Consider the following 27122-nt stretch of genomic DNA (forward strand, 5'->3'; position numbering starts at 1 on the left):
GCGGCTCTGCTGACCCGCCGCGCCTTGGCTGTTTTTCTTTCCCTGCAGGCGCCATGGCTGCGGAGCGGACCCGGCCGCTGCAAGGCTCTGGCGGTCCGAGCGTGCCTAGTAGCTGTGAACCCGGCGCGAGGTCCCGGGCCCCGGGGCGCTCGCTCAGGTCAGTGCCGCGCGGAACACGATTCCGAGAGCAAGGGACCTGGGAGCAACGAATGGGTTGATGGGATCTGGATTTTAGAGACGGGAAAACAGGGTTTTGGAGTTACTGCCTCCTACTGCCTCCATTTCCTTAGCTGCGAAATGAGTTAACAGTGATGTCCCAGGGCTACCAAACGTTTGAAAGACGATGAAGTGTGATGAGGTGGTTTATGAAGTACAAAGCGCTATACTGCGCCATAATTGTGGGTATGCCATGAAAACAGGTGTGTATGTGGGGTGCTGCTTGAAGTAAAGCAAAGATAACAATATTAATGCTAAGTAATAATGGTAACTGACATTTACTGTAGGCTTACAGCGTGCCGAGTACTGTGCTAAACGCTTTACGTGCACTGTCTTGTTTAACCCTCAAAAAAACCCTTGTAGGTAATGCTCTTCGTGGCTGTATTTTACAAGTGAGGAAACAGGGCATGAGACAGGTGAAGTGATTTGCCCAAGGTCACCCAGCAACAAGTGGAGTTGCAGAACACATATTTTATAAACATTATTTGTATTCTTTCAAAACTTTAAAAAAATTCACCTTAAAACTAAAGGCTATTTTTTGATAGTATATTATACTTAACATGGTTTTCAGTTTTAAAAGGTATACAATAAAAAGGGACCCCTCATTCCTATTCTGCAGCTCTCCAGTTCTTTCTGGAGGCAACCAGGGTTATCAGTTTCTTGAATATTCAGAATACATTTTATGCATATGTAAGTTTATAGGTGTGTATACATTTTCAGCGCCTCTGTGCTCTTTGTTTGATAAGAAAAGAGGGGGAAATGAAGCCTCCTTCCCTCTACCACTAACAATTATGTTGCTTTCACTCTTGACTAGGCCAGGTTCTGATAGAGGAGGAGGGGAAAACACATTTACACTGTTTTCCAGAAGGTCCTGTCTCTAATACCTCGGAGTATAGGTTTTGGGAGAATGGGTACTGGGCAAAATATTGAGCCTGCTACTTCCTGTGCCATTCTGGGAAGGCCACTCCACTTCTTGAGCCGTAAATTTCCTCATTAATGTTAGTTAAGGGCGGCATTACTGATACCTTCCATGAGGTTATGAAGATGAAATGAGATAATGTTTACCAGTGGTACTTTTTCTTTAAAACCAATATAAATATGTGAGTTGCCTAGGTAACATAGGGAGTTAATGGCAGAACCTGAGACCAAACCCAGGCTCTCATTTTCCAATTTAGGAGTCTTTTTGTTGCATGACCCACTTTGTGATTATTGATACTGAAGGCAAGAGGGCAAGTTGAATGTTAACTCTGGGGTAGGGACGTAGGGTAAGGGGGCCAAACAGCAGGGAATGTGGATAGAATAAGGCACCTACTGGGAAACTAGAGCCTCCAATAAACAGGTGCTCTTCTTTATAAAATTAAACCCCTAGTAAGTTTGAGCCCTTGAGTTTTTCTTCCAGGTATTTTGAAGAGAAACTTAGTGATAAGATGATAGGGTCAAAAGAGATGTTAGTGGTCATGTCATTCCACCCTTAGTGTCACAGAAATCTTTCCTGCCAGGTGTTCATAGTTGTAAAACTAACAAAAAGTACCATTTGAGTTTTTACCCACTAGACTGTACACTGTGCTAAGCATGTCCCTGCTATATTTCTGAGTTTCACCCTTCAAGTTGGATGATGGCTTCCATTTTACAGATGATAAAACTGAAGCTTAAAAGTTAGTTGGACATGCCCATAATCACATAGGAAGTGGCTGAATCAGTAAAACATCTGGCCGACCTCCAAAGTATTTTCATTTATCACATTCTGCCTCTGTGTCCAACTGTCCTTGACTGTTCGTGGTAATGGGAAACTCACTACTCTGGAGGTAGCTATTCCATTGTTGGAAAGCGCTGAGATTTAAAAGCTCCTCATGTTGAATTGAAATCCCATTTCCTGAGGTTTGTGCAACCAGTGTATGATATTTCTAGAGGCTGCCTAAAAGAGTCCAGTTTAGACCTGTTACCTTAGAAGGCCCCCTCCAAAGTTAGTTGATCTGTTCAGAAAAGTAAAAATTGGTGTTTTTTAAATAGTGCATTCTGCAGTTAGTGAGACTTGCTCTTTTAGGGAAAAAAATGCCTTTTTCAGAATAATCGGAGGTGAACTGCTCAATCCTACAAGGGATTGAGTGGTTTAAAAGGCAATCTAAGAGTTGGGAAAATTTTTTTTATTAAGAGTTAGGAGAATATATAAATCTGAGACATGGCTGAATTTTTTTAGATGTGCTCTCTGAAAAAGCTTCTTCCGTAATCTTTAGCGGTGTCATGGGCACATTAATTTGGCTTTTTTTTTTTTTTAAATTTAAGTTCTAGGGTATATGTGCACAACGTGCAGGTTTGTTACATAGGTATACATGTGAATTTGGCATATTATAGTATGTCTCTTAGATATTTGTGAATGATGGGAACCTGATAATATTTTAATGAGTATTCTAAATTTGCCTTGTAGCCGTTTGAATAACAGTTCAGCTCACTTAAATACAAGCATTTCTACAATAGATGTGGGTCAGCGTGTGTGTGTATGTGTGTATATATGTATGTGTAGATGTGATGGAGGAAGCTTGCCACACCACACTTTTCACTGTTAAAAATGTTTCCGGAGCAGGTGTGTGGTTTTTTTTCTTTTTTTTCTTTTTTGAGATGGAGTCTTGCTCTCTCGCCCTGGCTGGAGTGCAGTGGCGTGATCTCGGCTCACTGCAAGCTCCGCCTCCTGGGTTCACACCATTCTCCTGCCTCAGCCTCCTGACTAGCTGGGACTACAGGCACCCGCCACCATGCCAGGGGAATTTTTTGTATTTTTAGTAGAGATGGGGTTTCACTGTGTTAGCCAGGATGATCTCGATCTCCTGACCTCGTGATCTGGCCGAGCCCACCTCAGTCTCCCAAAGTGCTGTGATTACAGGCGTGAGCCACTGTGCCCAGCCTGGTGTGTGTTTTTAATTGACCAGTATTAATTAACTAGCTATTGTGACAATATGCAGATGCCCACAGAAGATAATTGCTTTGTCTTGTTGCAAATTATTATTTTTTAGAAGTAGAGATTTTGAAGAAATGTTGTATAGATAAGAGGGTTGTTAGGATTTAGAGGAAGGAGGGGGCTTGTTATTGCGTGATAAGTCGATAAAACTTTTAGCCATCTGATTATTTTTTGTCAGCTAGGTAAATTTTTAATACAGATTAATAAATCTTCTCTAGCCCAAACTTTGGCTTGAAACGTATTATCTTGAAGTCTAGTCACAGTTCCAGAAATCAAAACTGTTAGCAGATGATGTGATTGCAAGGTTTGGTTGCTTCTACTAATAAATCAGATTGCTTATTTGTCTAAGAATGTTATTGCCAAATTTGATATTGGACACTTAAAATTTTTCTCACCTTACGTTATCAAAGTTGAAAGATGAGATCTTGCTTTTTGTGTAGACCTGATCTAGGTGATATGTCTGGAAAGAAATTAACTTTCCTTTTTCACATTAATTTGGACATATGTTTTTAAAATTAATATGACAGTCTTGTGAGAAACTGAGTATTCAGAAGGAAAGTTTTTATTAAACCATGGAAATATTTAAATATATGGAAATAAAGGGAATAATAAATCCCTATGTACACATCACCCAGCATTAACATCTATCAACACATAGTCTTGAGAAAGATAGTTTTTACTGGTTATATTTTTTGTAATCTTTCATTAGTCTAATCCTCATTAAGAGTGAATTAACACCTGTTGACACTAATACAGGATACTTTAAAAAAAATTATTTGTTGCAGTTAGCTCAGGAGCAATTTGTCATTCTCCTAAAGGAGAAAATGGTCTAATGGGTAGACACACTACCTCCAGATCTTACCACTTGGTCGTGGTTCTCCTGGTTGTCACTTATTTTAGAGAGAGAGCTTGGTACCCTGATCTTGAGAGCACTGGCGTCCAGTCTGTTCTGTGGCTATTTAGTAGCCCTGTGAATATAGGCAAATCACATACCTTCTCTAACCTGTAGTTTCCTCATTTGCAAAGTGAAGATGATAATGTCTATTTTCTGGTGTTTTATAAACATCAGGATTATTAATTTGCTTTATTTGTGCAGGCCTCCAGGACCCCTCATGGCTCTCGGGGGCACGTGGTTAAGAGTTGTCACTAGCTCATATGAGGCTTAGAAAAACAGACTAAAGCCACATAAGTTCTTTTATAATTCATGTTCTAAACAGGCAGTGCCATAAAGAAGTTGGAAGAACCAGAATTCCTGAGGCAGATAACTTACCACACCTGCTTACTTTTCTTCCCTAAACCTTTTCATCTGAACATCTGTTGCAAAACCAAGTAGTCAGTTCTATGATTTTGGTGACAGGTTGTGCCTGCCATGACAATCAGTGTCTCAGGTTACTGCTCAGGAGACTGTTTCTGATTGTCACATCCTGGTGCTTGCTTTTGTGATTTTAGTACCCAAATAGAATGTATTAAGGAATTCATTAAGGAAATTGTTTTATAATGGTTTTGATGGGGGAAGGGTGTATTATAAAATATACTGTTTTATAATGAATTGTTGGTAAATCTATTACTATGAAGATGCATGTAGCACGTGCTAGACTTCAAAAGGAATAAGTCACACACGCCAGTCTGTTTCACTGACATGTTTTGGATTCATGATTTGTTAAAGTATGTTTTCTCAAATGTGTTTTCTTTTGTGTGCATGGAAAGTGTTCAGATAAATATGGTGTATTAACTGTAAAGTTGTAATGTAACTACGCATAAAGTTGTAATGGCAGATTTTTTACACTAATTTTTAATACTTCATTTGTTAGCAGTCTTGCTTGAACAGTCTTTTTGAGCAGAACTAATACAATATTTTGATGTGCCACAGGTAAATTTTTCCATAACCTTATGGAGAGAAAGGACTTTGAGACATGGCTTGATAACATTTCTGTTACGTTTCTTTCTCTGACGGACTTGCAGAAAAATGAAACTCTGGATCACCTGATTAGTCTGAGTGGGGCAGTCCAGCTCAGGCATCTCTCCAATAACCTAGAGACTCTCCTCAAGCGGGACTTCCTCAAACTCCTTCCCCTGGAGCTCAGTTTTTATTTGTTAAAATGGCTCGATCCTCAGACTTTACTCACATGCTGCCTCGTCTCTAAACAGTGGAATAAGGTGATAAGTGCCTGTACAGAGGTGTGGCAGACTGCATGTAAAAATTTGGGCTGGCAGATAGATGATTCTGTTCAGGACGCTTTGCACTGGAAGAAGGTTTATTTGAAGGCTATTTTGAGAATGAAGCAACTGGAGGACCATGAAGCCTTTGAAACCTCATCATTAATTGGACACAGTGCCAGAGTGTATGCACTTTACTACAAAGACGGACTTCTCTGTACAGGTAAGAGATGTTGAAACTGTTTTTTGGGTTTTGTTTTGTATTTCATAGGGTGTAATCTTGAACCAGTCTTGAGCTTTGAGAATGACAAGTGTTGATTATATGAGATATGTACAGTGACTTTTTTTCTCTAATCCTGAGTGGATTTCCCCCCCCCCCCTTATCCTCTTCCTTCTCTCTAGAGAACACAATCATTTTTATAAAATTTTATGAGGAAAACACTTCAGACTGTCTTTTAAACATTATGTGAATTACAAAGCTATAGATTACTTTTTCTTTGTGTTTCCTCCATGTGTAGTCCTCTGTTGCTAAATTCTGTTTCTTTTTCTGTTGGCACTGATATTTGAGGAAAAAAACAGTGGAAAAATTGGTATCTAATCCTAGCAAGTAGTTAGATCATTATGGCCAAATTACTTAACCTCTCTGTATCTTTAAAATATGGGAAAGGAGGTCGGGCACAGTGGCTCATGCCTGTAATTCTAGCACTTTGGGAAGCCGAGGCGGGTGGATTGCCTGAGCTCAGGAGTTCGAGACCAGACTGGTCAACATGGTGAAATCCCGTCTCTACTGAAATACGAAAAAGTAGCCGGGCGTGGCAGCATGCGCCTATAATCCCAGCTACTCGGGAGGCTGAAACAGGAGAATCGCTTGAACCCGGGAGGTGGAGGTTCCAGTGAGCTGAGATGGTGCCACTGCACTCCAGCCTGGGTGACAGAGTGAGACTCCATCTCAAAATAAATATATATGTATATATGAAAGGAGATATTTCTTCCTTGCTCTGAAATCCTGTGATTCTAAGTAGAAGAAGTAGAAGTTGGAGTTTGGGCCTGGGAACAGAGAGAGCTGGATATTTTTTAACTAGGCAATTAAGTAATTTTATGAAACAATATAATTATTAAAAATTTAAAATTATATATTATTTTCCATTTGTAATGGACGTGTGTTTCTGTATATGATTATAACTAATGCCCATGTGTTAGATAATATATTTTGACAGGCAATGTAAATAATTCTTAGGCAGCATTTAGAATAACTCCAGGCAGTTCTTGCTAATAATCCCAATGCCTGTTTCCTTACATTGTATATAATATATAGAAATACTTGGTGTTCTTTTTCATCCAAGATAACTTCCAATAAACATTTGTGTATTACAGTATAAACTGTTCCTTTGTGTAAATATATCAATAGTCATTATTTAGCCATTTCCATATTAATGCATATATTAGTCCATTCTCAGACTGCTAAAAAAACTGCCTAAGACAGGGTAATTTATGAAGAAAAGAGGTTTAATTGACTCCTAGTTCCACATGGCTGGGGAGGCCTCAGGAAACTTACAATCATGTCAGAAGGCAATATGATCATGGCGGAAGGCGAAGGGGAAGCAAGCACCTTGTTCACAAGGCAGCAGGAGAGAGAGAGTGTGAGTGAAGCGGGAAGAGGCCCTTATAAAACCATCAGGTCTGGAGAGAACTCACTCACTATCATGAGAACAGCATGGGGGGCCACCCCCATGATCCAGTCACCTCCCACCAAGTCTGTCCCTCAATACCTGGGGATTACAGTTCAGGATGAGGTTTGGGTGAGGACACAAAGCTTAACCATATCAATGCATATTCAGATTGTTTCTGTTTTCATTAGTGTCTTTGTATTACCTCTTTTTCCCTTGAATTCATTTGGGATAGAAGTCTAAAAGTAGAATCACCAGATACAGAAGTATGAATTATTTTATAGCTCTTTTTTTTTTTTTTTTTTTTTTTTTTTTGAGATAGAGTCTCACTCTGTCGCCCAGGTTGGAGTGCAGTGGTGTAATCTCGGCTCACTGCAACCTCTGCCTCCAGGGTTCGAGTCTCCTGCCTCAGCCTCCCGAGTAGCTGGGATTACAGGTGTGTGCCACCACACCCGGCTAATTTTTTTTGTATTTTTAGTAGAGGCGGAGTTTCACCTTGTTGTCCAGGCTGGTCTCAAACTCCTGACCTCGGGTGATCCACCCTCCAAAGTGCTGGGATTACAGGCGTGAGCCACCGTGCCCGGCCCAATTTTATAGCTCTTCTTAGTGCCCTTTCCAGATAGATTGAATTGATGCCATACCAATATAGTGTTAAGTAACTTGCTTCTCCCTCAGGAGTCTCACCAGACTCAATTTAAATATTTTTAATGTTGAGATGTATCATTTCTCAAGACCGTTTTACAATGCATTTCTTTATTCATTAAGGGTATGTATTATGTGGTGATATTTTCTCTGAAATGCTAGACACTCTGCTGGTTTTGGAAAATAAACATTTGATTTAAAGTATTTCATGGTTTGGTTTGTCATCCTGAAGTTATTTCACACTTTATTTTCCTTGTGTTACAAGCCTGATTACTAGAACAGCATCACCAGTTCTTCTAGGCTTTGATGTACTTTCTCTGTTGTGGTGATGGCTTTTCCATGTCTCTTTTGCCTCATGATTTTAAAAGATTAAGATGCAGTTGACCAAATGAGGGGGCTCATGCCTGTAGTCCCAACACTTTGGGAGGCCAAGGCAGGCAGATTATGTGAGCCCAGGAGTTTGAGACCAGCCTGGGCAACATAGCAAAATCCCATCTCTACAAAAAAATACAAATAATAGCTGGGTGTGCTGGCTCACACCTGTGGTCCCAACTACTTGGGAGACTGAGGTGAGAGGATCGCTTGAGCCCAGGAGGTGGAGGTTGCAGTGAGCTAAGATTGTGCCACTGCACTCCAGCCTGGGCAACACAGCAAAACCCTGTCTCAAAAAAAAAAAAAAATATTAAGATGCAGTATCATCTTGGAGCTTGGAGCTCCTACTGGCAGTTGACCTTTTTTTCACAACCACCTGTAGCATTTTTTTTTTTTGAAACAGGAGCTCCTCTGTCACCCGGGCTAGAGTGCAGTGGCGCAGTCTCGGCTCACTGCAACTTCCTCCTCCTGGGTTCAAGCGATTCTCTCGCCTCAGCTTCCTCAGTAGCTGGCATTACAGGCACGCGCCACCACAGCCTGGCTAATTTTTGTATTTTTAGTAGAGGAGGGGTTTCACCATGTTGGTCAGGCTGGTCTCAAACTCCTGATCTCAGATGATCTGCCTGCCTCGGCCTCCCGAAGTGCTGGGATTACAGGTGTGAGGCACTGCACCCAGCCGCATTTTTTTTTTTCTTTTTTGGAGACAACCACTCGCTGGGTAGCTCCATCCTGGAGTGCAATGGTGTGATCTTGGCTTTCTTCAACCTCCACCTCCTGGGCTCAGGTGATCCTCCCACGTCAGCCTCCCGGGTTTAGCTGGGACTACAAGCGAGCAACCCTATGCCTGGATCCTTTTTGTATTTTTTGTAGAGGCAGGATTTCACCATGTTGCCCAGGCTGGTCTCGAACTCCTGGCCTCAAGCACTCCGCCCGTCTCAGCCTCCCAAAATGCTAGGATTACTGGTGTGAGCCACTATGCCTAGGTCCTCTTGCTTTAAAAAGTTTTTTTCTTCTCTCATCAAACCTTATTTTTGAAATGTAGTAAAAACTGCAGTTACTTGGAGTGGAAGTAAATGGGAAATATTCACTGAATTCTCTAACTACCTGGAAAGTTAATATCTACAATTCTGCATTTTAAGATTATTCTCTTGGTGGGTCTGTATGTTAATGTGATTTTTATTCTGATTAAATTCATCAGGTTTGCATATTTAAAATTATGCTGTGCAGTGGTTGAAAATGATCCAAAGTATTAGTTTAATTTTTCTAACAGCAGCATCCCTGGAACTGTGAAGAGAAGTATTTGTGACAGAATTGTACATGTGTTTGTGTCATCTTGTTACTTAAGAGATTGAATTTTCATTGCGGTGGAATTGGGAAACCCTGAATTTGGCAATAAACTTAGTGACTCTCACATTAGTGCCTTGAGTAAGCAATAGACAGTTTTATTGAAGAGATTAATGGCTAATGACATTGAGGTAGTTATCTTTCTCTTTCGTAATTTATTTCTGAAATGGTAAGAAAGGAATCTATTATGCTTTGTGCTGTTCAGTAGATACTTACTTATGGGATGCCTACTGTTTGAAAAACAATGTGAGGGCATACACGGATGAATTAGAGCAGTTTTTTCTTGTGGAACATACACACCGGGACCAGGAAGATGACCTGACTGAGGTAAAAGTCTCTGTGTGGACTATAGCAAGTCAAGAACACTTGCCTTTCTAAAGAGTGCAGCTGGTGCTCCATTGTAATAAATTATTGCCATGTGGGTGGGATTCAGGGTCAGAGTTGTTAGATCTGACTTCAAGAGAAGCCTGAAATCTAGAGTTCTGTGCAATAGTCTGATTTTTTTTAAAGTATTATTAAGATTTTTAAGATACTGAATGGGAAGGGATTTTTTTCTTTCGTGCAGTGTGAGAGTCCACATTTCTTTAGTCCTCTTTCACCTCTATGCTGCATCACTGGTGACCTCTTTGAAAACATGTTGGGTTAGCCAGTGCAGCAAATGGGAGTCCACAGGGGAGGCTGACATAAAGCCAGAAAGGAGCAGAGAACAGTGATTCCTAAAGGATTCTCAGGAGTAGACTTGCATCACTATAAAATGGAACTCGACTCAACCTGATTATTATTATTTTTTTTTAGGGTGTAAAACTGGCACAATGTTTTCCTATAACAACTAGTTTAAATAATTAGTTTGGATAACCTTTTTTTTTTTTTGCAAATTGTGCGAAAACATACATAACATAAAATTTACCATTTTAATCATTTTAAAGCATACAGTTGAGTGCCATTAAGTACATTACGTTGTTGTGCAGTTATCACCACTATCCATTTCCAGAACTTTACATCTTCCCAAACTAAAATGGTATCAGTTAAAACACTATACAGTGTTAACTGTATAAACAGTATATAATACACTATATAGTTAAACTGTATCTAATTTTTTTGTTTGTTTTTGGGGGGATTTTCTTTTGAGATAAGGTCTCACTCTGTAGCCCAGGTTGGAGTGGTTGGAGTACAGTGACATGATCTTGGCTCACTGTAACTGCTACCTCCTGGACTCAAGCGATTATTCCACTTTGGCCTCCCAGGTAGCTGGGACTACGTGTGTGTGCCACCACGCCCAGCTAATTTTTGTATTTTCTATGGAGATGGGGTCTCACCATGTTTCCCAGGATGATCTCTAACTCCTGGGCTTAAGCACTCTTCTTGCCTCAGCTTCCTGAAGTGTTGGGATTACAGGCATGAGCCACCATGTCCAGCCTAAACTCTGTCAGTTAAACATTGCCCATGCCCCTTCCCCCACAGCCTGTGGCAAAACAACCATTCTGCTTGCTTGCTTGCTTTTTTTTTTTTTTTTTTTTTTTTTTGAGACAGAGTCTCAATTTGGTGCCCAGGCTGGAGTGCAGTGGCTCAATTTTGGCTCACTGCAACCTCACCTCCCAGGTTCAAGCGATTATCCTGCCTCAGCCTCCCGAGTAGCTGGGATTACAGGCGTGCGCCACTGTGTCTGGCTAATTTTTGTATTTTTAGTACAGACGGGGTTTCAACGTGTTGGCCAGGCTGGTCTCAAACTCCTGACCTCAGGTGAACCAGCCTCAGCCTCCCAAAGTTCTGGGATTACAGGCATGAGCCACCATGCCTGGCCCACCATTCTACTTTCTATGAATTTGACTACTCTAGGAACCTAATATAAGTGGAATCATACAGTATTTGTTCTTTTGTGGCTGGCTTAGTTCACTTAGCATGATGTCTTCAAGGTTCTTCCATATCATAACATGTCAGAATTTTATTCCTTTTTTTTTTTTTTGAGACGGAGTTTTGCACTTGTTGCCCAGGCTGGAGTGCAGTGGCGCCATCTTGGCTCACTGCAACCTCCGCCTCCCGGGTTCAAGCAATTCTTCTGTCTCAGCCTCCCAGGTAGCTGGGATTACAGGCGTGCGCCACCACGCCTGGCTAATTTTTGTATTTTTATTAGAGATGGGATTTCTCCACGTTGGTAAGGCAGGTCTCAAACTCCTGACCTCAGGTGATCCTCCCGCCTCGGCCTCCCAAAGTGTTGGGATTACAGGTGTGAGCCACCACACCCAGCCAATTTTATTCCTTTTTAAGGCTGAATAACTCCATTCCATGTATGTATGTATGTATGTATGTGTGTGTGTGTATATATATATGTGTGTGTGTGTGTGTGTGTATATATGTATATAAAATATATTCCATGTATGTGTCACATTTTGTTTGTCCTCTCCCCTGGTTTTTAACTGCCTTCTTGCCTCTAGTTTTCCCCCCTTCAAACCTTTTTCCATGATACAGCCATAGTGATCTTTCTGATATGCAAATAAGGTCATAGTTAAACAACCTCCTAACCCAGTTCTGCAGCCAAACCTTGCCACTATTTCGCAGTCAGACTGAACTGTTTTCATAATCAGTGTTCATGTTTTAGGCAGTGCTTTTGACAAGCATTGTAAATAACTCCTAGACGGTTTTTTGAATGATTCCAAATAGTTCTTTATGACTTGATCCCAGTTCCTTTTCAATAATTTTTGTGTTGAATATAGAGATATTTAATAGTTGCTTTAATAGGTATATACCAGGGATTGGCAAACTGGACTGTGGGCCAAATCCAGCAGAAGAGAGTAATTGCAACTCAATAGGTCAAAGTCTAAAATACTTACTATCAGGCCTTTTACAGAAAAAGTTTTGGTGTATACTATTCCTTTTGTTTTGTTTTGGCCTGGCTAACTTATTCATCCTTAGGTTTAAATTAGTTAAAACTTAAAGGTTTTTTTTTTGCCATGATATTCTTTCTTGAAACAGTCCTATACCAAAGCCCAGCTTAAAAACAAAAGAGGAGTGTAGTTGAAGAGTCAATCATGCCAGTTCCTAAGGCATGTCCAATTACGTGTTATAGAGCATGGTCATAAATTCAGTGGAGCCTCGTCTGAGACGTTTTCTCTTCTTGTCCTCTCCTTGTATTTGCTGTGGGCTTTTGTAGTGCCTACCAGCTACTATACTGAATTATTATTGCTTGTTTAGCCTTTTTGTCTTCCCAAGTAGACTGAGTGCCATGAGAACAAGAATCCTGCCTGACACAGAAGTTCTATAAATATATGTTGAATGAATGAATGAGACCCCAGTTGAACACTGGTAACCAAAACCAAGCTCATAAAGGACCTAAAATGATTTCCCTTCCTACTCTAGCTCCTTAGGAATACAGTCACAACATGCCTAAACTGAAGGCCTTAAAGACTATCTAGGCTTACGCTCTCCGGTACAGTAGCCACTAGCGCCATGTGGTTTTTGAGTACTTGAGCTGTGGCTAGTCCAAATGGAGGTGTGAAATACTGGGTTTCAAAGACTTACAATGTAAAAGAATATAAAATATCTCAATATTTGTATTGATTACATGTTCAGATGACATTTTTGACATACTGAGTTAAACACATTTAATTATTTTAACACATTTCCTTTTTTTTTTTTTTTTTGAAACAGTCTCGCTCTGTTGCCCAGGCTGGAGTGCAGTGGTGTGATCTTGGCTCACTACAACCTCCTCCCGGGTTCAAGTGATTCTCCTGCCTCAGCCTCCTGAGTAGCTGGGACTACAGGCGTACGCCATCATGCCTGGCTAATTTTTGTATTTTTTTTAGTGGAGACAGGGTTTCACCATGTTGGCTAACATTTCTTTTTTTTTTTTTTTTTTTTTTTTTTTTGAGATGGAGGCACTCTGTAGTCCAAGCTGGAATGCAGTGGCGTGATCTCAGCTCATTGCAACCTCTGCCTCCCGAGCTCAAGTGATTCTCATGCCTCAGCCTCCTGAGTAGCTGGGAATATAGGCGCGCCATCATGCCCGGCTGATTTTTTTTATTTTAGTAGAGACAGGGTTTCGCGATGGTCTTGAACTCCTGAGCTCAGGCAATATGCCTGCCTTGGCCTCCTAAAGTGCTGGGATTACAGGCATGAGCCACTGCGCCCGGCCCAACATTTCTTTTTTAATGTAACTATTAGGACATTTTAAATTATATCTGCAGTTTGCATTATATTTTCTGTTGGATAGCACCGTTCTAGACCATTGGCTCTCAAAATATTGCTGATGAGTTAGAATCACCTGGCAAAGTTTTAAGATTATTGGACCCTGCCTCAGATGTTCCCCAAGTTAAACTCTCTGAAAATAGGGACCTGCCTGTGTGTTTTGATAAAGTTGTATCACATGGCCATTGAGAACCAACCAAGTCCTACCCCTCTTTTTATACAGAAGGAAACAGTCTAAATAGCAAAGTGACAATAAATACAGTCTTTATTTCAGTATGCTATCATAGTTTTCCCAGGTTAAAATTCATACTCTAGCTCTTTCATAAGTGATGGCTATTTTTCCATTGTCTCAAACAGTGGTTCTTGACTGAAGGTAGAATTGTGGCTGGCTTTATTTAGTCATTTCAGCTTTTTAAAAACTGGTCATTTGGTGCTTTCCTAGGATACTGTGCCATTATCATAGTGACTGTATTTAGTGGATTCTCAAAAATGTCTTTTTATTTGTTGAGGCTTATTGAAGGGTCATTGTGAGAATGAATTAATCATTAGGATTTTAAACTTAAAGCAAAGTCCTGAATTGTCACCATGATTAGTATAGAATTTTCATCAGAGGCAGAAATAAAGCCAACTTTTCCCTTCAGAATCTTAAGAGGCTTTACAAACTCTTTGTTGAGTTGTGAATATCTGGGGATAATTTATCCCAGGTTTTCCTTGAGGTTTCTTCCTTCACGTATTTCAAGATGACTGGAGCAATTAACAGTTAGCTTTTGCAGAAGTTAGCCCAAGCTCTGAGGTTTGTCTTTGACTTGCCTTAGAGTGGAATATATTTCAGCAAACACCTTTACTATTTAACAATCCTTATTTGTTCAGAACTGTTGGGTAATGGACAAGCATGCAAGTGTAAACATGCAGTCATGTGTAATACCTATTTATTTGAAGTCAAATCAGAGAGCTCATGATAGCCAAGGATTTATGAAATTTTTGAAGTGGAAGCACCAAGGGATGCTTTTAGTCTAATGACCTTCTGTAGCCTGAAAAGTTAAGGGAAAGTGTCTCATCCAAAAAGCTTGGATTCTGTCCTAGTGCTTTTGACTCCGTTTTGGTGACTCTAAGCAAGTTGTGTTACTTACTCTCTCCATGCTTTGATTTCTTCAGTGGTAAAGTAAAGTGCTAGAGGAGGGGACCATTAATGTTCTTGAAGAACACCATGATTTTGGGATTGATTTTCCTTCTTTAGTGTGTTTGTTTTCTTATTAACCTCCCTGTTTTTCTCTTGAAGGGTCAGATGACTTGTCTGCAAAGCTGTGGGATGTGAGCACAGGGCAGTGCGTTTATGGCATCCAGACCCACACTTGTGCAGCGGTGAAGTTTGATGAACAGAAGCTTGTGACAGGCTCCTTTGACAACACTGTGGCTTGCTGGGAATGGAGTTCCGGAGCCAGGACCCAGCACTTTCGGGGGCACACGGGGGCGGGTGGGTTGCCCTTTTTCAAGGGTTTTTACAACTTAGCCTCATCCTTTTAAGCCAGGAGCCAAGAATGTGAAATGCTTTTTTCTTTTTTAATTTAACCTGCTTTTTTCAACCCTCTTTCTTAGTCATTGCAGTTATTTCCCTTTATTCTAGTTACTCTTATTTCGAATGTTTTACCCAGTTTTGCTTTTTCTTGCTTTCTTCTATGTGTGTACCCTTCTGGTGGGAAGGGTAGTTTTCATTCTCTCTCTGTTTCTCTCTCTCTCTCATTCTCTCTCTCCCCCCTCCTGTTTCATTTATATCCTATTGAACAGACAGTCCCTTGGCTTTTATCAGATTCCATACCTCTGAACTGAGTAAATCCTACTTGTGTAAATTCCACTTTATTTGTAGCATTAGGGCTGAAAGTTCTTTGGTGTGACGGTGGTTCCTAGATTGTGTGGTCTACACAGATTACATCTAGTTTGAGCTTGGTTGACAGTTGATTAAAACAAGCTACCACCTAGAGATAAGGCGAAAGAAACATACCTGAATGTTTCCTAATAAATGTATAGCATCCTTATTTTGCAAAAACTGGTCATTTGAATATAGCCTTGAGATTTGTGCTTCTCTCTCTGTTGCTTTTTTTTTGGCGGGGGCGGGGGTGGGGAGGCTTTGTGTAGAAATTGAGCTATTTCCCAGCCTCTTGTGTTGAGCAGCTCCCTTCCTTTCCCCCATTTACCCACTGCTTTAGCCTCTGAGAATCATAGTCTGTAATGTCAAGCATTACGTTTATGAGCAGCCTTCCAAAACTCCCTTAACAGGTTGCGTCCCTCTGTTTCCCAGTAACTTGTATTACTGTAGACCACTCATCATACAAATATAATCTTGCTTCCCCACCAGACTAAACTCCATAAGGACAGTGATCTTATCTGTCTTGTTCACCCATGTGACTGGAGTTACTTGCACTGTACCTGGTGCTTAGTGATTCTTTGAAGTAAAACTAGCCGTTAGGCTAATAAAAACACGTATTTTTTGCTTCATTTTATTTGTCCTCCTATATACTCTTCTTCAGTCTTTGCTGTCTGCTACCACTTGTTCAGAAATTAATATTTGAAGGTGCATGTATGCATGGAAGTATATGTTAAATTGAGTGTTATGTTCCACAATGTTAAGATGTACCATGACTTCCAGGTGATTTTATTCCTGATCAACTTTGAGAACCCTGCTCTAAAAATTTTTATTACTGTTGCCTAGACATTGCTGAGGTTTTTCTTAACTTCATACCTTTACTATTCCCTCTGCTTGCAGTATTCTTTTTTCTTTCCTTGATAAACTCTGCTCATCCTTTAGGGCCCATCTCCAATATCGCCTCTTCCCTGAAGTCCTCCCTGATACCCCTGGGCAGAGTTAGTCATTCTCCTTGATGTTTCCCTAGCAAGAGGTAAACATTTATTTTTTTCTGGGCTTCCTCCTCCACTCCCTACTTAGATTGAGTTCCTTAAAGGAAGAATCAGTGTCTTCATCTCTGGGTCCGTAATGTTCCTTTAGAACTGGTATACATTTGAAAACAAATATTTGAGTACACACTATACAGCTTACACTGTTTTTGGCGCTGGGGATACAGCTGTGAAGAAATTCAGACACTTTTGAGTTAATGGCTTAATCTAACCTTTGAGATCCTTGTTTTTGTTTTGTTTTTTCTCTCTTTACATTGGGTTTTCTTGAGTCTGGGTGCTGTTTTGCAGCTTCCATTCTTTATATTTTGTCTTACTGTTAGTGTGTATCAGAGTAGGACCATGTATGTTTTGTTTTCCTGCATAAATTAGATAAAGTATTGTGTAGTGTCAGGCAGGCAGTCCTAAGAAGGAATGCCATTATCTCCAACATTTGTTTTGCCTCTCACTGTAGCTACCACAAATAAAAGAGATTGTATTATTCCTAGGACTTTCCACCTTAGAATAATAAGCTATAATAGTAAGAATTTTGAAATAGTTTTATCAGAAAATTGCTAGTTGAATAGCACCATTCTTACGGTGTCTCTGGTTGGGAAATTATATAATTGGGGAAAATAAACATTATTGAACTCTATTATAAAAGACCCACTGACAGAGACATGTTTTAACTTTGTGTAATTATATGCACTAGTATTTAGCGTGGACTACAATGATGAACTGGATATCTTGGTGAGCGGCTCTGCAGACTTCACTGTGAAAGTATGGGCTTTATCTGCTGGGACATGCCTGAACACACTCACCGGGCACACGGAATGGGTCACCAAGGTAGGAAGACTTGGAAGAAGTCTCCTTCTTATCAGGCTTTTTGAGGGAGGGCGTGGAGGATGGTAGGTAGACACTGCCTTATAAGTGTTAGGTGAGTCATAAGATGGAATTGCTGTACCTACAAAGCATAATGGTACACAACAGTGACCAGCAAGTAGAAGGTACTTAATACATGGTTTAACAAATAAATGACTTATGGACATGGAAAGTTGCCCACAACATATTAGGTGGATAGAGGGGGCAAATAAAACAGATTACATACAAAAAAGTATGTAGAGTGTGATACCGGTTTCTGAATGTGTTCATGCATCAAAATGTTGAAGGTGGGTATTTCTGGTGGGATTGTGGGTGTGTTTTTCCCTTTAGAATAAACATGTTTCTTTCTTAATCAGAAAAGCAATTTTCATTTTGAAAAAATAACGCTTACAAGAAGTAGGACAAAGAAAACTGTACAGGATCTTTAGTAAAATATTGTAATGTTTTCTTTTTTAAAAAAAAACAAGATTGTTGTGAGGATCAAATGCAGTATTAATAATGGATATACCACGCAGAAGCACTTTTCTTGAGTTTACCATCCCATTCTATGAGGGGGCTGAGAAAACAGGAGTAAGCAAAATAGACCCAGTCCTTACCCTGTGGATGATAGTCTAATAGGAGAAATAGTTTTATTAAACAATTTCATGGGTAAATATATCATTTCAAATTGTGTTAAGTTTTGTGAAGGAACAGTACAGTGTTCTATAAGACAGTCTAGGGCCAGGCACAGAGGCTTACATGTGTAATCCCAGCACTTTGGGAGACCAAGGTGGGCGGATCACCTGAGCCCAGGAGTTCGAGGCCAGCCTGGCCAACATGGTGAAACTCCGCCGCTACTGAAAGTACAAAAATCAGCCAGGCGTAATCCCAGCTACTCAGGAGGCTGAGACAGGGGAATTAACTTGAAGCTGGGGAGGCGGAGGTTGCAATGAGCCAAGATCGTGCCACTGCACTCCAGCCTAGGCAACAAAGTGAGACTCTTTCAAAAAAAAAAAAAAAGTATAGGAAAGTAATTAGTTCAGAAAAAAGTTTTTGAGAAGGGGGTTAAACATGAAGAATAAATAGGAGATAGCTGTGGAAAGAGTAGCTGAAAGATTGTTTCAGAGGGTGCAATACATGCACGGGCCCAGCGGGTGGAAAGAACTTGGAACATTTGATGACCTGGACATAAGCCAGTGGAGCCATGCTGTAGTTGGAAAGATGGGCAGAGAGGTGGTAATCCTGTATGATTTATAAGGCCACAGTAAGTATGGTGGATATCATCAGAAGTGTACTAGGAAGCAATCCACGAGTTCTGAGCAAGTGTCTGGTGCGATCTATGTTTTAGGAAAATTAACTGCTGAATGAAGAATGGACTAGAGTTGGGCACAAGTGGATACAGGGTGACCATTTAGGCTTTGGCAGTAATCTAAGCAAAAGATGCCCATAACTTAGATTTTCCTGGCAATAATGAAAAGGGCACCCATAAAGGATATGTCTTTAAGGTAAAGCCACCTGGCTTGCAGATTCACTGTGGGAAACGAAGAAGAATCATTTGTTGTTGTTTTAATACAGACAGGGTCTCATTCTGTTGCCCAGGCTGGAATGCCGTGTCATGATCATAGCTCTCTGCAACTTTGAATCCCCAGGCTTAAGTGATCCTCTCACCTCAGCCTCCCGAGTAGCTAGCACTACAGCCACGTGCCACCACACTGAGCTAATTTCTTTTTTTTTTGAGTTGGAGTTTCGCTCTTGTTGCGCAGGCTGGAGTGCAGTGGCATGATCTCGGCTCACTGCAGCATCCACCTGCTGGGTTCAAGTGATTCTCCTGCTTCAGCCTCCAGAGTAGCTGGGATTACAGGCGCCCACCACCATGCCTGGCTAATTTTTTGTGTTTTTAGTAGAGACGGAGTTTCATTGTGTTGGCCAGGCTGATCTCGAACTCCTGACCTCAGGTGATCCACCCACCTCGGCCTCCCAAAATGCTGAGATTACAGGCGTGAGCCACCGTGCCCAGCTGCTAATTAAAAAAAATTTTTTGTGTGTGGAGATGGGGGTCTTGCTGTGTTGCCCAGGCTGGTCTTGAACTCCTGGCCTCAAGCAGTCCTCCCTCCTCGGCCTCCCAAAGTGCTGGGATTATAGGCATGAGCCACTGTGCCTAGCCCATGTTAACTTTTTACATGGAAAAGCTATGTAGTGTAAGGCAGTTTGGTGTTGTGGAAAATAGTTGATTGGGGCTAGGACACTGATGGTGATGTCTTGGACAAGTTACTCCACCTTCAGGACCTGAGCTGTGTCATCTGCTAAATGTTCCTGTGAACATGAAATGAAATGTTGGGACAGCACCCAGCAAGGTGCCTGATACTTAGTAATAGGTCTGTTTCAGTTGAGTCTGCAATCCAGACTTCTGAATGAGTGAACCCTGCTTCCCCTCTCACCTTAGCCTGATTGATTGCAAAAATAGCTAGAACCTGATGTTTATATACTTATCTCAAGTGCTAACAGAATGTTAGCTTTTATTTTGTTACTACTATAATTTACATTGTTACTTTATCTTTACTGTAATTAAATGAGGTAAGATAATAGGTGCTTGTCTCCTGTTTTAAAGATCAAGAAACTGACCGAGTTTAGATGGTCTTGCCCAAGGTTGCAAAGTCAGCATATGGCAGATTCTGGTCCCAAGTCCAGTGCTTTTTCATTTATGATTCACATAGTTATGAAAGCAGATCATTTGCATCTACGTCAGTGTCTACGGGCTTTTTTCTTTTCTGTTCCTTCTCTTAAGTTACATTTTACAATTTAAAAAAATTAGTCCTAATGTTTGCTTCTAGACGAATGCTAAGATTAAATGCTGCCAATGTTTAGACTTTTTTTTTTTTTTTAAGCGTTGTGGTCTTGCTCTGTTGCCCAGGTTGGAGTGCAGTGGTGCAATCATAGCTCACTGCATCCTCCAACTCCTGGGCTCAAGCAATCCTCCCACCTCAGCCTTCCGAGTCACTGGGATTATAGGCGTGACCCACCTCATCTGGCTAACGTTAGACACTTTTAGATACTGCTAATAACAGAGAATATTGTAGTAAAACTTTTAGTAGAGGTTAATTTGGTAATGGAGTTATGGCTTAGCTATTCTAGCATATGTTAAGCTCATTTTTGTATTTTAATTTAAAGAATAAAATCATTATAGGAGCAGCATTAAAAGGATCTTTCCGTAACATGGTTTACATTTGCAGGTAGTTTTGCAGAAGTGCAAGGTCAAGTCTCTCTTGCACAGTCCTGGAGACTACATCCTCTTAAGTGCAGACAAATATGAGATTAAGGTGAGTTTTTTTCTCCATTAATTTGCTTCATTAAAGAAAAACTGGAAAACATAAGAAAATGAAAGTGGTATGGCAAAGGGTGAACATTCTAGGAAGAGGAGGGGGAATGTCTTAGTCCAAGCCATTTTAAACCCACCGGAAGAAGAGATGATTTGCTAGCTCTATGTCCTGTGTAGTTTCTTAACTTGGATTTGTAAATGAAAAAGAAATTCACATAAATTTATGTTCAGCTTATTCTTAATTTTTGTTGTTGTTGGTTTTTTTTTTGAGACAGTCTCGCTCTGTTGCCCAGGTTGGAGTGCAGTGGCACAATATTGGCTCACTGCAACCTCCGCCCCCTGGGTTCAAGTGATTCTCCTGCCTCAGCCTACCGAGTAGCTGGGACTACAGGCGCCTGCTACCAGGCCCAGCTAATTTTTGTATTTTTAGTAGAGATGGGAGTTCACCATATTGGCCAGGCTGGTCTCGAACTCCTGACCTTGTGATCCGCCTGCCTTGACCTCCCAAAATGCTGGAATTACAGGCATGAGCCACCACGCCCGGCCCATTCTTAATACTTTTTTACATATGTCCTACCGTCCTTAATTCTTAGATCTGAACTATGAAAACATAAATATTTATTGTAATGAATTGCAAAGAGTTCACAAAGTACTCTCACATTCTTACTGCATCTCTTTTTTTTTTTTTTTTCTGAGACAGGGTCTCACTCTGTCACCCAGGCTGGAGTGCAGTGGTAGAATCTTTGCTTACTGCAACCTCTGCCTCCCAGGTTCAAGTGATGCTCGTGCTTCAGCCTCCCAAGTAGCTGGGATTACAGGCGTGTGCTACCACGCCTGGCTAATTTTTGTATTTTTAGTAGAGACAGGGTATCACCATGTTGGCCAGGCTGGTCTTGAACTCCTGACCTCAGGTGATCCACCTGCCTAGGCCTCCCAAAGTGCTGGGATTACAGGCGCGAGCCACCGTGCCTGGCCCATTATTGGATCTTTTATACTGTCCCGTGTGATAGGCATTATCTTCATTGCAGGAGCTGGAGTTAAGAGAGATTAAATAATTTACCCCAAGATTGCACAGGAGAATTAAGACTTGAACCTGTGATTCTTGGCTATAAAACCTGGGGTCTTTCCAGTATACTTCACTTTCTATCTGACTTCACAAATGCAGACCATTTTAAGGACAAGCTTTTCTGTAGTGATGTGATCTCTCATCTTTCCTCATTTTCTTTTTTCTGTAGATTTGGCCAATTGGGAGAGAAATCAACTGTAAGTGCTTAAAGACATTGTCTGTCTCTGAGGATAGAAGTATCTGCCTGCAGCCAAGACTTCATTTTGATGGCAAATACATTGTCTGTAGTTCAGCACTTGGTCTCTACCAGTGGGACTTTGCCAGTTATGATATTCTCAGGTAATGTTTCCTTCGACCTCACGCTTTACCTTTGAAAGCCTGCTGCAGTTCAGTAGTAAAGACAAGACTAAATGTTTGGATGTACCAGTCAGTAGCTGGCTTTTAGGAAATGTATACTGTATCACTTGTAAACAGGGTTATATATACTGAACATCTCAGACAGGAAAAATATTTTAGAGGAAGTAAGCAAATGAAAAAGAGTTACGTACTGGAACGTCCGCTGCCTGACTGTGTGAGTCATGAACCACTTCTTTCAGATTTAACATGCTTTTCTGGAAAATGAGGGGCATGGATGAAAAGATCTTTCAGATCTCCATAAGTTCTAATATTTTAAGTCCTATTTCATATTCAGTTGAAATTCTGCATTGTTTTACAAACTTGGTAAACTTTAGTGGTATCTAGGGATCAAGTGACCTTCTGTTGACTAGTAGAAAGACAGAGACTTAGAGAAAAATAAAATTTGCAGGGTTTCCCTCCAAAGAAGTAAATAAGCAGCAGTCCATAGACAAATAATTTTGTGATTCACTGCATACCATAGGCTCTTCTTGGAGAAGGACAGTATCTGTTAGCATATTTGGGGCTGATGGAAGCCAGTGCCATGTGGTCATTAAGAGAACTTTGGTGATAGACAAACCTTGGTTTAAGATGTGGTGCCATCTCTGATGGGCTGTGTGATTTAGTATAAGTTTCTTAACTCCTCTGTAGCTCAATTTCATCATCTATAAAGTGACTATTAAATGAAATGCTTGTGATGAGGACCTAGTATACCACCTGGCAGATCTTTATTAATAATAAGTCTGAGAGGACCCATGTAAAGAAACCTGTTTGAATTTGTTGAACCTACTGTACTTCACACCTGTTGTGCACACACTTATTAATAACAACTCAAAAAGTTAGTGTCCCATAGCATGGTTCAGGACTTGGAGGAGTACAGAAAATTGAACATTCTCTTCACTGTTTTTTTTTTTTTGAGATGGAGTCTCGCTCTGTCGCCCAGGCTGGAGTGCAGTGGCACAATCTCTGCTCACTGCAGGCTCCGCCTCCAGGGTTCACACCATTCTCCTGTCCCAGCCTCCCGAGTAGCTGGGACTACAGGCGCCCGCCACCATGCCCGGCTAATTTTTTGTATTTTTAGTAGAGATGGGGTTTCACCGTGTTAGCCAGGATGGTCTGGATCTCCTGACCTCGTGATCCACCCGCCTCGGCCTCCCAAAGTGCTGGGATTACAGGCGTGAGCCACCGCGCCCGGCCTCTTCATTGTTTTTATGCATGACTATTTGAGGTCAGCTCGTGTGGATCTGATCACAGTAACCACAAAACTTTGGTGGGCCACATCTCTCTGATCACAAAGTTACAACCCCATTTATGTCTTCCTGGAATCAGACCAACATTTCTAACCAGTTAGGTTTCAGAGCTGTCAGAATCAGTTATAGAAATGATTGATATTTATGCTTTGAGAAAAAAGACTGAAACCTTTCCTAGAAAACATCTGTTTAAGCTTTTCCTCTTGTAGGTAGGGAAACTGAAGCTGAGACAGGGTAGGGGCCTTGCCCAGCATTCCACCTCTCACTGTATTCCAACATTCATCCATTCATGCATGGCTGGATTATCCAATAGGTATATACTTATGGTACTAGAAAGCCAGGGACACCAAAAACAGGGGAAAATAAAGTTTTGAAAGAATTTGATATTTTGTAAAGCAAAATATTTAAGTAATCACCATGGGAAAATCACATCTTTTATAGTTTAATATTGTTTTTGTTTTGAATTAAAATTTTAGGTGGGAAGGTGCAAAGGCAAGGTGAGCTAGAGATGTCATAGTTGTTTTAATGCTTAGCATCTCTAAAGGGTTTAATTTGGTCCCACATCTGCTTTCTCATGTATGCTTGTGACTCAGAGTGGCATATAGAGACTCTAGAGTCCTAGATGAAAGTTGCTAGTTTTTAGTGTTTGAATAATAGTTTTAAATTATAAACCTGTAAGATTGTTTGCGGGTAGGAGTTGCCAGGTTCAGATTTTTTCTCCGAAAAGAGTCTGTCTTGTGTCTGCTTTTTTCCTCCCAAACACAAATAAACCAACCTCTGTTGAAACCTACTACAAATCCTCTGGTTTCAGTTGCTAGGACCAGGTAGGGCTACTTAGCTTTGAAGCTAATTGAAAAGAAGCAAAGCACAAATAACAGCATGTTACTCAATAAGTCTGAGATATGATGTGATTGCTTGAGTTAGGTTATCTCTACAGCATGTAAGGTTACTTAGGTTCAAGGACCCAGACTCTGCACAGCAGGGATGTCTGGTTCCATTTCTAAAGTGATCAAAGTGAAAGCCACAAACCTGTCAAGACCTGTGCTCTATTCTGCAACATATTTGTGTTTCAGTCTTTGGAATCAGCTCATCTTCACAGATCTTGAGCCCTAACCCGGTAGCCACCTATTTTTTGTGTTCTGTTATGATGTGGGACCTACCAGACTTTCTAGCTGTTTTTCCTAGCCTCTTTTTTTTTCTTTTTTATTTTATGTTTTTCTGAGACAAGAGTCTCACTCTGTCACCCAGGCTCTAGTGCAGTGGTGTGATCTCGGCTCACTGCAACCTCCGCCTCCCAGGTTCAAGCGATTCTCCTGCCTCAGCCTCCCGAGTAGCTGGAATTAAAGGCACCTGCCATGATGCCCAGCTAATTTTGTGTATTTTTAGTAGCGATGGGGTTTCATCCTGTTGGCCAGGCTGGTCTCAAACTCCTGACCTCAAGTGATCCACCCGCCTCCCAAAGTGCTGGGATTATAGGCATGAGCCACCGCACCTGGCTTCCTAGCCTCCTTTAGATCTCTTTTGTAGGAATTTGCACTTGCCTTTGTTTATTTCACCACTACTTTATTCTTTAGATATTTATTCTTTAGATATTCATTGATACCTTTGTGTCAGGCATTGTGGTATGCATTGGGAAACAGCAGAAGTACTTACCAAACTCAGGGAAATTACTGATCAGCAGGATGGGGAAGACTGATGTTAAACAGCTAATTGCAAACAGGTTGTTTAATGGTTGGGTTAAGAGGAGCCTAGTACAGAGTACTTTGAGGCCCTGCCTAGTTTGTGGAGTAAGGGAAGGCTTCTAAGAGGAGACATTTGGGCTGAGCTCTAAAGGGTGAGTATAAATGCCTTAACTAAGTACCAGGAGTGGGTGTACAGTGAGGAATTTTAGACTGAGACACTAGTCCGTTCGAAGGCCCTGAGGTTAAAGGAGCCTCAGGTACATTTGAGAAATTGAAGGAAATTCCTTAAATGCATCAGCATGGCTAAAGATGGGGGCACAATAAGGAGCCATCAAAGAGTTTAGAAGTTGAAACAAGGTGATAACATCAGGTTGTATGTGAGGTTAACTGATTCAAAGGGACTAAGTAGATGTGGAGGTCAGTAGAAAGCTGTTGGCAATAGTGCAGGCAAAAGATGGTGTCTTGGACTAGAGCTGTGGTAGTGCATATATTAGTGAATAAATTAGAGAAAAATTTAGGGCATAAAATCAATAGAGCTTGGTGATCGAATTTGTGATTTGAATGGGGAGGAGGAGGAGAATTGGATGGTTGCCACGTTTCCTAGCTTGAGCACCTGGGTGAACGAGCAAGTAAAGAAATAGAGAAAACAGGTTTGACTAGGAAATTCAGTACTGGATAGTTTGAGTGTGAGGAACTTTGTCTTATTCACTGCCGAAATCCTGGTACCAACATTGGCTAGCTCACTTTAGGCTCTTAGTAAATATTTGTTGAGTGAATGAATATGAGTCATCTAAGTAGAAAATGATGAATGAGTTATCAGTTATAACTCATTTGGAACACACATATTGGGACCTCTGTTTCCCCTTTACTTGAAGTTAATCTGAACTTACTGCTTTCCCTGGGATCAGACTCCATCTTGTAAACCTGTTTATAAAGGCTCACACCATAGGGGGAGTGTTCAGTGATTGATTTTGGATGTTCTCAAACATGTCATCTAATCTAAATGTCTACCTCTTTTAGCAGAAGTTTCTTCCATTTTCAGTCTGGGAAGGTGAGCTTACTCTCTGCTTTTCAAGCAGGGGCCAGCACCTGTTAACTATTTTCTTAGTTTCATAGAAGTGATGTCTTGTTGATATTCTTAGTATCATAGATTTTTTTTCAGATATTAATTATAAGAGAAACACATGCCCATGAGAGAGAATTTGTAAAATTTAGACAGGCTTTCCGTATTCTATCTATATTGCCCAGTTGCATTTCTTCTTCAAGAAAGAGAAAAAATATTCTTCCAGGTCCAGCTATAAAAGACAGAAAGATTTGCTCACTCCTTGATACTCCTGTTATATCCATTGGAGTGTTTGTGCTGAGCATGTTCTCACATACTCTGGCAGTTATATGCTATGCCCTCCCCTTCTAAGGGGCAAAGACTATCTTGCTTATCTCTCTTCAGGGGCCCAGCCAGCACTCAGCACCTATGATACTCAGAAAACATTTGCTAGGCCTGCATTATGTTAGCTGTATGACTCATGGCAAGATGTTTTAGTCTTGTTTACTGATATAGTGGAGAGAATACCTCTACCTAACTGCATTATGAGGATTGAGATAACACGCTGGGTGCAGTGGCTCACGCCTGTAATCCCAGCACTTTGGGAGGCTGAGGCGGGTGGAACACAAGGTTGAGATCGAGACCATCTCACCAACATGGTAAAACCTCATCTCTACTAAAAATACAAAAATTAGCTGGGCGTGGTGGCGGGCACCTGTAATCCCAGCTACTCGGGAGGCTGAGGCACGAGAATCGCTTGAATCCGGGAGGTGGAAGTTGCAGTGAGCCGAGATCACGCCACTGCACTCCAGCCTGGTGACAGAGCGAGACTCCATCTCAATAAATAAATAAATAAATAAAAATAATTTAAAAAGATAACATGTTAATTATGAAGTTCGGTGCCTTGCACATGTAAATGCTTGATAAATATTGAATGTCCCCCATCCTTCCTGATATGAGACTGAAATTGGCTCCTTTGTAACTCTTTGCCTCTGATCCTAGTTCTGTCTTCTAAAGCTTATAATGTCTGGGCTGTCTCTTACACATCTTTCACTATTCAGAAGTGATCCTCATATACAGTTACCCTATGCCT

The 27122-nt window shown here is 40.9% G+C and overlaps 1 protein-coding gene across 12 annotated transcripts in view; it reads left to right on the forward strand.

Moving 5' to 3' along the window:
* The window catches only part of FBXW2 (F-box and WD repeat domain containing 2), a 34459-nt gene that overhangs the window by 272 nt on the left and 7065 nt on the right, over positions 1 to 27122 (forward strand). For 2 of the 12 annotated variants that reach the window (XM_009457174.5, XM_520223.9), the window contains exons 2-7: positions 49 to 157; positions 5040 to 5549; positions 14813 to 15007; positions 17132 to 17265; positions 20511 to 20597; positions 21832 to 22001. In XM_009457174.5, coding sequence (XP_009455449.1) covers positions 5060 to 5549; positions 14813 to 15007; positions 17132 to 17265; positions 20511 to 20597; positions 21832 to 22001 — 1076 coding nt within the window. In that variant the 5' untranslated portion in view covers positions 49 to 157; positions 5040 to 5059. Of the gene's footprint in view, positions 1 to 48; positions 420 to 4265; positions 4355 to 5039; positions 5550 to 14812; positions 15008 to 17131; positions 17266 to 20510; positions 20598 to 21831; positions 22002 to 27122 lie in introns of all 12 variants that reach the window. The other 10 variants (XM_009457179.5, XM_009457177.5, XM_009457173.5 and 7 more) reach the window with 6 other exon arrangements.

Source organism: Pan troglodytes, chromosome 11 (assembly GCF_028858775.2).
Source record: "Pan troglodytes isolate AG18354 chromosome 11, NHGRI_mPanTro3-v2.0_pri, whole genome shotgun sequence".
Taxonomy (NCBI): Eukaryota; Metazoa; Chordata; class Mammalia; order Primates; family Hominidae; genus Pan; species Pan troglodytes.